This window comes from Grus americana, chromosome 4, assembly GCF_028858705.1.
Source record: "Grus americana isolate bGruAme1 chromosome 4, bGruAme1.mat, whole genome shotgun sequence".
In the NCBI taxonomy this organism is placed as follows: domain Eukaryota; kingdom Metazoa; phylum Chordata; class Aves; order Gruiformes; family Gruidae; genus Grus; species Grus americana.
The window spans coordinates 1991550-2004573 of NC_072855.1; the positions used below are offsets into that span (position 1 = coordinate 1991550).

At 52.7% G+C, this 13024-nt stretch overlaps 1 protein-coding gene across 1 annotated transcript; it reads left to right on the forward strand.

Moving 5' to 3' along the window:
• The first annotated feature begins 5531 nt into the window (after positions 1-5531).
• Positions 5532-10027, forward strand: LOC129205727 (homeobox protein not2-like). Its single transcript, XM_054823809.1, has 3 exons — positions 5532-5754; positions 8793-9001; positions 9869-10027. The coding sequence occupies exons 1-3, from the start codon at positions 5532-5534 to the stop codon at positions 10025-10027; spliced, it is 591 nt and encodes a 196-aa protein (XP_054679784.1).
• Positions 10028-13024: the final 2997 nt, after the last annotated feature.

A 13024-nucleotide genomic window follows, 5' to 3' on the forward strand; every position in this document is an offset into this window, starting at 1 on the left:
GGGCAAGGAGAGTCTGGGAACCACTTATGAACCATCCTTTGGTCATTAGTCTCCTCATTAGGAGAGAACAATGTGGGAGAAAAAAGATAATTGAAGGGAGCAGCGAGCTGATCGTGCACTCAGGACTGTACCGGGGTTGCCTCAATGCTTAGTTTGTTTATAATTCCCAATTAATTTTAAATGTATGGTTTCGGGATGCTCTCAATACCCACAACTGCACTCCCTGTGAACATGGTGAACGCGGTGTTCAGGTCCGTGCTGGACGGACGGGAGGACCACGGAGCATCCTCCGAGGCCTTGCAGGAGGGCATTACCTTCTTTTTTGGGGGGTCACCCAGCCTTTGCTGTCAGCTGGGTGTTGCCCCATCGTGGGCTCAACCCACGCTGTATTTGGAGGGACCCGAGGCAGGTGGACAGGCTCCCGGCAGCCGAGGAAGGTGATGGAGCTGGGATGCAGCAGGTCCCGCTCCTACATTTCACATCTGGCTGAGATATGAGGCCAGATGTGACACCGAGGGATGTGACACCGAGGAACAGCCCCGCTTGGATCAGGGACATCTCCCCACCGAAAGACCGGGGCAGGATCCTCATTGCAGTGTGGGCTTAATTCAGATCTTGCCTGGAAATATCAGGATAAATCACAGGAAAGCCCCGAGGCTACGGGGGGAGAGGTGCTTCGTCCCACAGGCTCGGCAGTGGAACGACAGGAGGAGCAGGTCCTGTGCCCATCCCCAAGGACACCCTGTCCTGCCTGGGTGCGGGGCTCCGTGCCCTGGGGAGGAGGGGGAAGAGCCGCAATTCCTCAGGGTGCCTGATATTATCAAGTGCTAATGAGACCTGGATGGGGCTGAGGTGCTTTGCAGGCCATTATCCCAAATTAACCTGACAATGCAGCCGGGACCAGTGTCTGAAGGGTGGCTGGGGTGTGTATTGGCTGTCTGGGGCTGGGGGAGAGCAGGATGCTGCCCTCTGCCTTCCCCGCTCCCCCCTGGGACGCAAGGGCCCTGCATTCCATTCCATTGCGTGAAGATGTGGAACCAGCTCCCCCAGAGGTTTGCCAGGCCAGAGCTGGAGTAAGGTGATAGGGATGGAGAGGACGGGGGAGCGGGGCGATCTCCTCCAGACTGGTGTTTGACACATCCGTCTTGGAGGAAACTTATGTTCCCAAATCCTCACGTCCATCCCATGCTGCTACTTGCACGGGGATTTCACAGCCCGTCCAGTGCTTGGGCACTGGATCAAACTGGGGTGTGCTCAGCTGAAAAGTAACCATGATCTCAGAAGAAGCATTTCTCCAGAGCCAGTGGCCGTCCCTGTGCTGAGGTCTCGGGGAGGGACATATGGGGCTGACCGTGCTCTTGCCACCTGCAGACGGGGCTCCCGTTGCTATGTAATACCCTCACAGTGCAGACAGTGTCGTGCCATCGCTCCTGTCCTCACCGCAGTTTGGGTCTGTTAATGGGACCCTGCAAGGTGCCGAGGATCCAGAGGGCAAAGCGAGCCGTGGCCTGGTCCTGCAGCAAACAGGAGAGACGGGGTTTGCCAAGAGCAGTCGACACCAGCACCTTGTTCTGGAGCTCTCTGCAGGTCCCCAGCACCTCGCTGAAGGTGACAAAGCCAAGGCAGGGCAGCACGCTGGCACCTGGCACTGCTGGCTGCTCCCTGAGCACAGAGCATGCACAGTAATTATCGTTAGCCCGAGTAATTTCTCTTTTCTAGACTTTATGATGAAGGAATGAACATGCATCAGCTATCCCCCAGGGAGAAACCCCATGCTCCTCTTTTTGCAGTGAAGATGAAACCCCATTCCCCTCTCCCCGTGGGATTCAGTGGGATCTGGCTTGGGAAAGGGCAAATCACCAGCTCCAGGAGCCGGGTGATTTGGGGATGTTCCCTATTGTCTTTTTATCATTGGATTATGGATTATTATTTTTTATTACTATGGGTTATCACCAGAGAAATGACTGCAAAAATCTGACGCAAAGCTAAAAGCTAAAGTTGGTGTTCAGCACCCCCTTTTTAAGCCAATTGTTTTTGTTTTTTTAAGAGTAAAAAGCATGAGCTTGTGGTTTCAGACTCCTTAGGCTGGTGGTGCTGGGCTAGTTATCCTAATGAGCACAAGCACACGCCTGTCTAATCAACAACGGGAGCCCTGGGACCCATCTTCTCCCTAATAGGATGCGACCAAAAGGATGCTCTTGGTCGAGAAGATGTTTTCCCACTTGCAGAAGGACTCACTCCCCGGATTACAGATGCACAAAATCCCCGTCACGTTTTCGCGTGTGCTTGCTGTGGGTTTGGGGAAATTTCCGCCACTTCTTTCGCCCGCTGGGATGGTTTTGCGGCTTGGAGAGAGGATGGAAATGGAACCAGGCTCTCCCCACCGATGGAGGCGAGGTGTGAAATTTCTCATGGGCAAACAAGTGAGAGCTGCGGGGTGCCCAGAAGAAGGGGGACAGAAAAGATGAATTGGGGAGGGGGGGAGTGGAGGAGGAGAAAAAGCAGCAGCTAGAGAGAAACAAAAATCCCCAAAGCAGCAACCTGGTTTGAAGAGTGGGGCGTTTTCTATGAGGGGATTGTAAAATGCACTCTCTCTTTCCCTTTTGCAGGGGGGAATAAGGGCCCCCACTCTATCTGATAGTCATTAGCATCAATTAGCCCCGTTTGAAGTAGGCAACATCTTTGTCTCTTTGCAAAAAAAAGAAATAAAAAAACCTTTCAGGGAGCCCATAATAACATCTGGAGCAAGGAGAGGCTGAGCTCAAGTTCCCCACTTTCATCTCTTGTCGAGGTACTTGGAATGTTAATGCAGCCTCATTCTTTAATGGAGTTATCAGGAAATGCTTTTCACCCCCTTCCCTTTGCTCAGGGGCGATGTTTACAAAGGGTTGGGGGCTTTTTTTTGTTGTTTTGTTGTTGGGATTTTTTTTTTCTATCCCCCTAAGAAACTCCCCCTCCCCTTTTATTTTCTACGCTCTTGAAAAAATCAAACTGGAATAAAATAAATAATAAACCCACACACACTAACCCCCCCCCCCCCAAAAAAAAAATAGAGGATCAAGGGTCCATCCTTTCATCTCCCCTGCCCAACTCCTGCAAGACCCCCCTTTGCTGGAGCAGATGGGATGGGGATGGGGCCGGTGGTTGAACCTCACGCGGGCAGGGGGAGGCGGGCAGGGGGGCCCCGCTCTGCCTGGCTGCTGGGTGCTATATTTCCCAAGTCATTACCAGCGAGTGAAAATTTCCAGCTTTCGAACCGAAATGCATTAGCTGAGCACACAGTACTAATGGGAAACAGGACGCATCATTAGGCAGCGAATTCGGCTGAGCTGGAGAAGCCAAAGGGAAAAGTCAGGCGGTGGTTTTGGCAGTCGCTCGTCCCTCTGGCTTGCTGTCCCTCTGTCTGTCCATCCCTCTGTCTGTCCATCCCTCTGTCTGTCCATCCCTCTGTCTGTCCATCCCTCCTTCCAGCCAGCAGCATCTCACCGTAACGCCCTGCCCTGCCGCCAGCTCGCCCATCCCAACAACTGCAAGGTAAAGCTGCTCCCTCAATAACCGGAACATCTCCAGCATCTCTTTCCACAGGAATTACAGCAGCAGTCACGACTTCTTATAAAGAGGAAAAATAATTAAGACACTTAACAGGCTTTTAATAAAACAAATCCAAAACTTGTATAACCACACCCATATTTTAATCCACACAACCTCTGTGCAAGCAAGGCAGAAGCTGTGAATCTGCGGCTTTTTTTTCTCAGTAGCAACTTTTTTTGGGGGGGGGAAGAGGCTTCGGCACTTGCCCAGCTTTGAACGTGTGATTTCAATTAAGCACATAGTTACACAGCGGCAGGATTGGGGCTGGCTGTTTGGATAAGGAGCAATAAAGCAGCAGCTGTATTTATTCACTTATTTTGAAGCTGCTGTGGAAGACAGGATGCTAAACGGCAGGGAAAAAAAAGTGTTTTAAAGGCAAACTTGAGGGACTCTTTTGTCTCCTGCGGGCATCCTCTTCCTCGAGGTTCCCGTAGCCATCACCAGGGTGCTTCCTCGGGAGCGGGATAATCCTGCCCATGCATTCCCATAATTTCCATTTGCTTTGAAATGCTTAAAAATATAGAGATGCTCGTTTATGATGAGATCTATTTCTACAGCTCAAGCAGTGGAAAGAAACTTTAAAGGTGTGAAAATTGCACAGCTCCCTGATTCAAGGCAGGGTTTGCTGGAGACGGACAGCTCGACAGCTCGCCCGTCCATGCAGAGATGTTTGATGCTGGGTCATTAAGCCACAGGGGATTTTTGCTCCGTGTTTATTAACCCAGAGACTCAGGTCTGGACATTTCTGCATGTTTGCGTACACCGGAGTGAATCTTTGGTGAAAATTCGGTGCTTGCAGAGATGTGAGCAGGAACGTTTGTGTGTGCGCAGGGCTGCGAATCCCTGTGTGTTTGCTGAGTACGCTCACATCCGGGCGAGGTGTCTGTGCCAGCCGCAGCTCTCCATCGGACCATGCTTGGCTCCGGGGGCATGACACGGGCACCCCGTCACCCAAACCAGATGAACGGTTAAATTGCCACAGCACAGTCGCCTCTTAGGCTGTGCGAGCTGCTGATGTGTTTTTCCTGTATCCCAGATATACGTACACCCTCCGACACACCCGAGCGGGTACACACAGACACATTCCCCCTTGGCACGGCGGCAGGACGGGCTCGCACAGCCGGTCCTGGGGTACATCCGTGTCCGTGGGTAGCGGGTAGGGGTGGGCTGGCCTGAGGAGTGTGGCCAGGGGGATGGTGCGGGTGTGCCTGTGAGGCCTGGGGGGAAGGTGGGGCTGTTGGGGGGGTTTGGGTGCCAGGGGGCTTGGGTGTTGGGGTGGGGGGGGAAGGTGCAGGTGTCCACGTGGATGTCCGTGGGGTTGGGAGCTGTATCTGTCTGTGGGGGTGTCCGTGAGGGAAGGGGAAGGTGCCAGCCAGGTTGTGGGGGGAAGGTGTAGCTGGCCGTGGGGAAGGTAGGGGGTGTCTGTAGGGGAAGGTCCATGTGGGTGTCTGTCTGGAGTGGGTGTTGGTGTGGGTGTCCATGCAGTAGGAGCAGGTGTCCAAGGGGAAGGAGCCGTGTGGGTGTCTGTGGGGAAGGAGAGGGTGTCAGTGTGGGTGTCCATGGGGAAGGAGCAAGTGTTGGTGTGGGGGTCCGTGGGGAAGGAGCACGGGTGCCTGCGGGGGAAGATGTGGGTGTCTGGGTGGGGGTCAGTGGAGGAGCTGGCAGGGAAGGAAGGGTGTCTGTGGGCATGCGGGGGGTAAGGAGGGGTGTCGGTGGAGGAGCTGGTCTGGAAGGAGAGGTGTGGGTAGGAAGGGGAGGTGTCCACGGGGGTGTCGGTGGGGAAGAAGGGGTGTCCGTGGGGGTGCCGCTGCAGGCCAGCAGGGGTGGGGGCAGCCCCCCTGCCCCCCCGCCGCCGCTTTGCATAGGAGCGCGGCTCATCCCAGCCCACCGCGCCCTCCATATAAGCCCGCGGGGCCAGCGGCCGCCACACCGGCCCGGCCATGCTGCGCAGCCCGCCGCGCCCCCGGCCCGACCCGCCGCCCCCCAAGACCCCCTTCCACATCGAAGCGCTCCTCGCCCGGGAACCGCCGCGCCGCGGCCCCGCCGCCTCCGCCCCGCCGCCCCCACGCTGGTCCGCGGCGGGACCGGGACCGGGGCTGGGGCCGCTGCCGGACGGCTGGGGCTGGGGCTGGGGCTGTGCCGCGGCCGGGCGGGGCGGTGCAGGTGAGCGTGGGGTATGTGTGTGTGCGCGTGCGGGGTGTTGCCGTCTGTCACGCGTGGGTGGGTGTGCGTGGGTGACCGTGGGAGCGTGTCCGGCGGGTGGGCAGGGAACCGGGGTTGCGGACGGAGCGGGAGTGCGGGCGGGGGCTCCGCAGCGGGGGGTGCGGGAGCTTCCACCGGGCGCTGGGCTGGCGTCACCCCAGGGCGTTTGGGTCACCAAAAATTGCTCTTTTTTGCCCCGCTCCGGCTGTAGTTTCATTGCCTGCGGCCTCTCGACCGACCCCAAGGCGGGGAGTTGGTTGAGGCTGCGGGAAATGGAGGGGGAAGGATTTCCTAACAGTAATTTTCCCCCTCTGTAGCGATCGATAATTAATATTGGCCATTTACCGCCACCATTAAATAGAGACGCCCAGGATTTACATCCTTCAGGCTTGGCTTCAGGAGGGTTCAGGGCAGGGACAGTGCCCCCACGGCCACGGGTGCCCCCACCCGCACTTTAAGGGCTGCTTTGCGCACACACTGGCACTTATTTCTCTTTTCACGTACCAGCAAGGCACCGCAATGCCCGTGTTTTCATCCTGCCTGCGAAAACCTGCTGTCATTTCCCAAAACCTCATCCCCCAAATTAATTTCTCCCCATGCCAGCACCCCTCCGCTGATGTGTGGGGTCCCCTCTTCTCCCAAAGCCGCCCTCGCCCATCTGTAATTTTGCTCTCCCGGGAACAACTCGCAGAAATGAAACTGCTGAGTGTTTCACAGTGCCCGGCCCCAAAAACTGTACGCATTTTTAGTGCAAAAGCACCTAAGGAAAAAGGTTTTTGGTGTTGATCTGTGGGGAAAAATTTACACAGTGGTGGTGGATGATTCCATGAGGCGCTCTGTATTTTCACTGAGGGGTATTGTAACTTTATAAGCAAAATTAGCTCGTTTGTTTTAACAAAATGCCTCTACTCTGAACAGCTTACTTTTATTGAAATTTAAATATCTTTTCAGCATTCAGAGCCAGATCTCCTTGTTGCCCAGGCACAACCTGCGGCCAAGCACATACTTTACTTTTACTGGGAACTCTTGATTTGATCCTGATAGCTACAATACTCGGATACCAAAAGTATTTGCTACTCTTGATCTTTTCTTAACTGTTTCGCATAACTATTTAATATATTTAATTTCTTTTACGAGACAGCATCTGCATAGTTGTGTGTTAATCTATGTATTATATCAAGTACACGGATATGAAAATATAGTTAAACAATTTGCAAAGCTATTTCCACAAAGTATTTCATGTTTGAAATTACACTTGCTATTATCCCAGTATTGAAATAGAAAAAAATGTGACAGGCGAAATTATTTTAATGATGAAAACAGTTTTAAGTGCAATTACAGCTGTTAAGCTGTCAGGTCTCCATCCCACAAATCCTTAAACACGCACAGAACTTACACCCAATTAATGAAACGAAGTAGGTCAAGGTGCCTGTTTGTGCCTGGAGAACGTGACAGCAGTCATTAAAGGAGACATAAGTAGCGGGTGCGAATCGGTGTCATTATGTACAGTATTTCCGTAAAAGTTAAGGAAACTTGGCTTGCCACGATATATCGCAACAGTCCAACGTCCCTCGTGGCCGCTGTTGCTGTACCCTGGTGTCGGTGTGCGATGACTGCGGCCCAGGGACCTCTGCGGGCTGCTGAGCCCAACCTCTGCTCAATGCAGAGCTGGCCTGGGACAGATCGCGTTGCCCGGGGCTGAGATTTCAGAACAGCAGCGGTGGGTGGGGAGCGTTAATGCCCGATCCTGCAAATGCGTACGGCGTGCGACGCTTTCCACCCAGAAAAGTCCCGTTGGTTGCACTGGTGGGTTCTTTCTTATTAAGAGTGAGCCTGGGTGTTGGCAGGACAGAAGCTGAGGCACCATCAGACTTACCATCTGGTTCCTAATACCTTCCTGACGGTACGTTGATACGTGGAGGTGTTCTGGTGGCACCCAGCAGTCTCACTGCTGCAGGCAGGTCCAATGCCTGGAGTCTTTTTGGGGCTGAGGAGCTGAGTTCTGATCCAGAAGCTTTTGGCATCGAGCAGGAGGGGCCCCGCTGTCCTTCCAGCTCATCACACTCAGAGGTGCAAAGTCTACGCTGTCCCCGTTGTAACTGCAGAACCACACGCAGATGTGGAGATGTGCGTGGATCAGCGCAGTCTGTGCTGGCAGGATGAGTGAGGGCTTTAGAAACCAGAGACAGCACGGCTCTTAGGCTGGTGCCAGCTGGTCCTGTGACCGTGCTGGTGGTGTATTGTATGTTAATTAGGTAATTATGATTATCATCAGGCCACAACTAGATAGGAGGCTGAGACCAGATCCACTTGTTAGTCCTGCTAATGCCTCTGCATATGAAGAACTCGATGGATCAGTTGAACCTACTGAGACCAAAGGACTAAAGTCCAGGATGAGGACCTGCGCGAGGGCTGGTGACTCTTGTCTTCACCGAGCCAGGCTGCCAGCTTCAGCATTTTCTCCTGGACATGGGCTGACTGTGGGTGCCAAGGGTGAAAGCGGGGGCCAGTGGGGGCTAAATTCCCCCAAGCTTTAGGTATTTGTGATTAGGGGCTTCTTGAGAAGGAGGTGGGGTTTTTGTGTTCAGCAGCTCTTGATGGACTTTATTATCCCATTACAAGGATTCTGTACAGATGGAGATCAAACCCTGTCACCTCACTGAGTGCTGACTTCTTTGGGTCTGGCTGCTCGTCCAGGAGTGTCCTAGGTTGTACCTGTAGGCAGAATCATAGAATAGGTTGGAAGAGACCTCGAAACATCATCCGGTCCAACCTTTTGTGGGAAAGGGAGCCTAGATGAGATTATCTAGGTAGGGACAGAGCAGGAACATCCCTGCTCTTCTTTTTTGGTGCTACTTTCTCCCAGCCCCTTTATTGCATAGAGCAGCTGCACTTGGATTTCAGCTACAGCTGAAGCAAGCTGGGTTTGGCACATCAACAGGGCTGGAGGAACAGCCTCAAACGTGCAGACCCCTTCAATCGCTGCTTCTTTCTTGCAGGGCTGGAGTTGTCTCACTGTGTAGGGGCCAACTCGCTGGGCCCTGCTGTGCCTTGGAGGTCTGGGGGGCCCTGCAAGATGAAGAGGGTCCGCACGGTTTTCAAACCGGAGCAGCTGGAGCGGCTGGAGCAAGAGTTCCTCAAGCAGCAGTACATGGTGGGCACAGAACGAGTAGACCTAGCTGCAACTCTGCATCTCACAGAGACTCAGGTAAGAAATGGGGGAGCTGGGGATGGCGGCATAGATCCGGCATCTGGGTTTGGTCTGTGGTACTTTCCCTGCCGTGAAGTGCAATGGGAGGAAGACATGACCCATGGGACTCCCTGCTGCAAAACATTGAAGCCACGTGCCTGGAGAGATGCAAGATAGGTTTAGATGGTTTATGAGTAAGAACATCCTTTTCTTAATCCATGAAGTGGAACAAAAAGCATCTAGGAGGACAAGCCTGCTTGCTTTAGAGTTCAAGCTGGGTTGGACTAATGTGTCTACATTGTTGTGATCCTCTGCCGACAGTTTATGCTTTAAGTGTCTTTTTATGACACTGGATCTAAATTTTTTCTGCTCTTCCCAGTATGTTTCTGCCCCTCCCACTGCAAACTGCTTATTTATTGTGGAAAGGAGGAGCCATGTGATCTTCCGTGGTGGAATTCAGATTCAGCTGGGGAAAAGGGAGAGTGAAGCAAGGGCGGTTCTGGGGGGTCAGGGAGGGTGTCAACAGCACAGGGGGCATGGGGTAGGTGGGTGTCTCATCCTGCCCCTGGCAGCCGTGGTCCTGGGGATGGGTTCAGTGGCTTGTGGGAGCTAGTGGAGGCACCTCCTTCACTCCCCTGGGCAGAACCTCCTCTGTGCAGCTGTGTCCCTCTCTCCCCTGGTCCTTTCTCCCAGCACCGCTCTGCCCTCCGTAGTGTCACCTCCTGTGCACACACCCTGTGCCCCCAGCAGAGAAGGGGCATGTCCCCCTCTTTAAGGGATTCCGCTTTCTGGGGACATATGCCTCGGAAACATGTGGCAATGGCCACCATTGGCAAGGGGCTCCTGGAGACCTTGGGTTAAGCTGTCGTGCCATTTTCCTGCTAGGTGAAAGTCTGGTTCCAGAACCGGAGGATCAAATGGAGGAAGCAGAGCATGGAGCAGAAGGCGGCAAAGCTGTCGCAGTTTGGGGTGATACAGCCTGCCACCGTGGACTCGACGGACATCAAGGACCACGAGGAGGACACCGTGGATGTTGAGCTTTGAACAGCTTGTTCAAAGATGAGATTCAGCTGCCACTGTTTTTTGAGCCATGTCTGCTTGGTGGAGATACCGGGGATGCAGGCACGTCTGTGCTTCTTTGCTCCAAGCGAGACATTACGTTCTTGATCTGAGAGCTGGAGCTACAGGACTAAACTGCAGCTGGCTGGGAGGAACCCCCCAAATATTGGTTGGTGCTGTAATTCCTGGGGCTTCATCACCAGGCCAGTTGTCCTTGCCATAGCTGTGGCAAGGCATGTGATCTCTTCTTTGCTCCTGAAGCATCAGGACAGACAAACAGTTTCCAGCAGAGAGGCTGGGGTGACGATCAGACTGTGTCTCTGACGGCCGTGAGCATAAGGGTGTTTGAACACGGGGTCACTCGTGTATGGCTGTGTGCTCCTAGGAGGGAAACCTGTGCTGGGACGAGAATCGACCCTGATTGTTTTTCCTGGTTAACTTGACTCCTCCCAAAAAAAAAAAAAAAAAGAAAATTGGAAAGCCCTTTGCTCCCACCTGCAGAGTGTATCATTGCTCTTGCAATAAGATGAATAAGATGATCAGGGTCTGATCCTGCCCCTCCTCTCATCCTGTGCCTTGGTGTTTTTGTGCCTTTGTTTTGGCTTCCCAAACCCGGAGGGCAGAACCCGGTGGGTGTCTCTGCCTTCTGGCATTGCCTTACTTTGCCAGTGCTGCTGCAGCAGGGAATGAGGGACTGGGGCTGGCTGAGGGGACCGGGGCTGTTATAAAAAGGCAGCTTTCCAACACCTCTGGTGCTTCAGACGACCCCCTGCCCCTTGTCCAGATGTGCCGGTTCTGGCCCAGCTGGCCGTCGCTCTGTTCTCTCCTCATTATACATCCAGGTGCCATGGGAAACGGCACCTGGAGTGTTCAGTGAGCACATCTGTAAGCACCCGATGTGGTTAGCGGTTGTATTTCTGGTGGGTGGGAGGGCTTGGGGGGGTCAGGACTAAGTACTCTCTGGACCCTCCCCATCTGCGTGTTAGCGGCTCAGGGCTCTTAGGCCAGGCTGTCACCTTGCCTTCCCAGGTCTGCCCAGGGCACCAGGCACCATGTCCTGCCAGCTCAGGATAATTTATTGTGTCTCTTTCTGACCCACAACACTGCATATCACTTTACTCTTATATTGTTATTTATAGAAATAACTTTTTTTTTCCCCCTTTAATAAGTGTCATTTATTTATTCGCTTTGCTTTTTAATAAAAATCTAGTGTGTTTTAAAAAGAGATGGGACTGGCTGGGGGGAGGCAGTGTTGGGCTCCTGAAAACCAATGGCTTCTTGCCCCACAGCTGGCAGGGATGGGTCATCCATCCATCCCTCCATCCATCCTTTTTGCTGGCTACAGTTTTCTCTGTATTTCTGAGGAAATGGAGTAAAAGAAAGGAGAAAACAAAAATGCACCTTTTCTTCCTCCTAAGACCCCTGTTGTCAAAATGTAACATCTGCTTTCCAACAGAAGTCACAAAATGGTGATCTTTCTTGAAAGGGTAATTTCTTCTCACACGTTTTCATCCTGGACATGCCAATACAAATATGAAAGCAGGGTTTTTTCCCTCAACAATTGTGTTTGCTGGTAAACCTGTGCACTCGTCTCAAGCTTGAACATCTGGAATGGAGCAAAACCAGCTTTTAAACAGATCAGCTGAAAACTTGTGTCAAAAAATCAGGAGGGAAGCACATTTCCACCTACTCTCTTTTTAATTTTCAATTGCAATTATTAAAAAAAACCAAACCACAATGTATTTTCATCCTTCCCAAAAGTTTGAGTTTATTTTTCTTAATAAGCTGTTTTGGACAAAATAAAATGCTAAAAAAGAAGTGGGTTTGGAAATTGATTGATGACCCCATATCATGGGTGAAAGTAGACACCACAAGTTATTATCTCTGGGCCAGTTCCTGCAGAGATAGAACTACATTTATAGTAAGAAATGTAATGTCTGGTTAGCATGGGGTGCTTGGGTTCAGGCTGCTGCTCTGGGAGAACAAGGACCTGTCAGCAGGCAGATGCAGCCAAACCTGTACAGCCCCTGCTGTGATGATGCTTCAGCAAACTGAAGCCAAGGTGAAGGTTTCCCCTGTGCTCTGCAAACAAGAGAAGCAGAAGCCATCCCATCCCAGCTTTAAAAATACTTCACATTAATGTTGTGAGCACCGGGGCTGGTTCAGAGACATGGAGGACAGTTTGAAGTGTTGCTGGCCAGACCACGACTCAAGCTGATGCTCGATGGGTGAAATGCCTCACCACTTAGCACCAAAACCTTAGAAAAACAGGACATGCAATGCTGTTATTACAATAATGACTAGTCTTCCTACTATTAGTATGAAGATGTAATTGAAATAGGAGTCCTAAGGTAGCATGGCTCCACCTGTGTCTAGGTCCTCGTAGACCCCTTGGATGGGCATTGTGTGGTGGAGCGCTGCCTGCTGCTGGGTTCACCGGGGCCAGACCCCAAAATACAGATGGGGAAGGTGTCCCAGGCAGTTTGTCTGTCCCTTGTCACTGGCCGGGTGGCCGGGGAGGTGTCCTGCTCTGTGGCCATGCTTCTGCATGGGCTGCTGGCCTGGGTGTGGAGGTGGCCGGATCCAGTCATCCACCCAGCACAGCTTTACCAACCGGTGTCGTATCCCCGCCACGAGCCGACAGTGACATCTAGTGACTCCAAAACACCCCAAAACGCCCCGAATATGAAATCGTCCCATATTCCCAAACCCGTTGCAGCCACCTGGTTGATGGAGAGCAGGACTGAGTCTGAATGGGCGCTGGCAGCGCCGGTGTGAATTAGTAAATATAACTAAACACACGTTTTGGTGGATTTTAGGCGTTTGCAGACAACCTAGCAGGAGGCGGCGAGGGTGCAGGGGCCACGTTAGAGTGTTTTGAAAGGTTTTTTTGCAAAAGCTGGGCCAGTTTTGGGTGCACAGGGGCAGCTGAAAACTGTCTCACTCTGTGAGGGGGTACCTAGCATTCCCACCTGAGAGGGA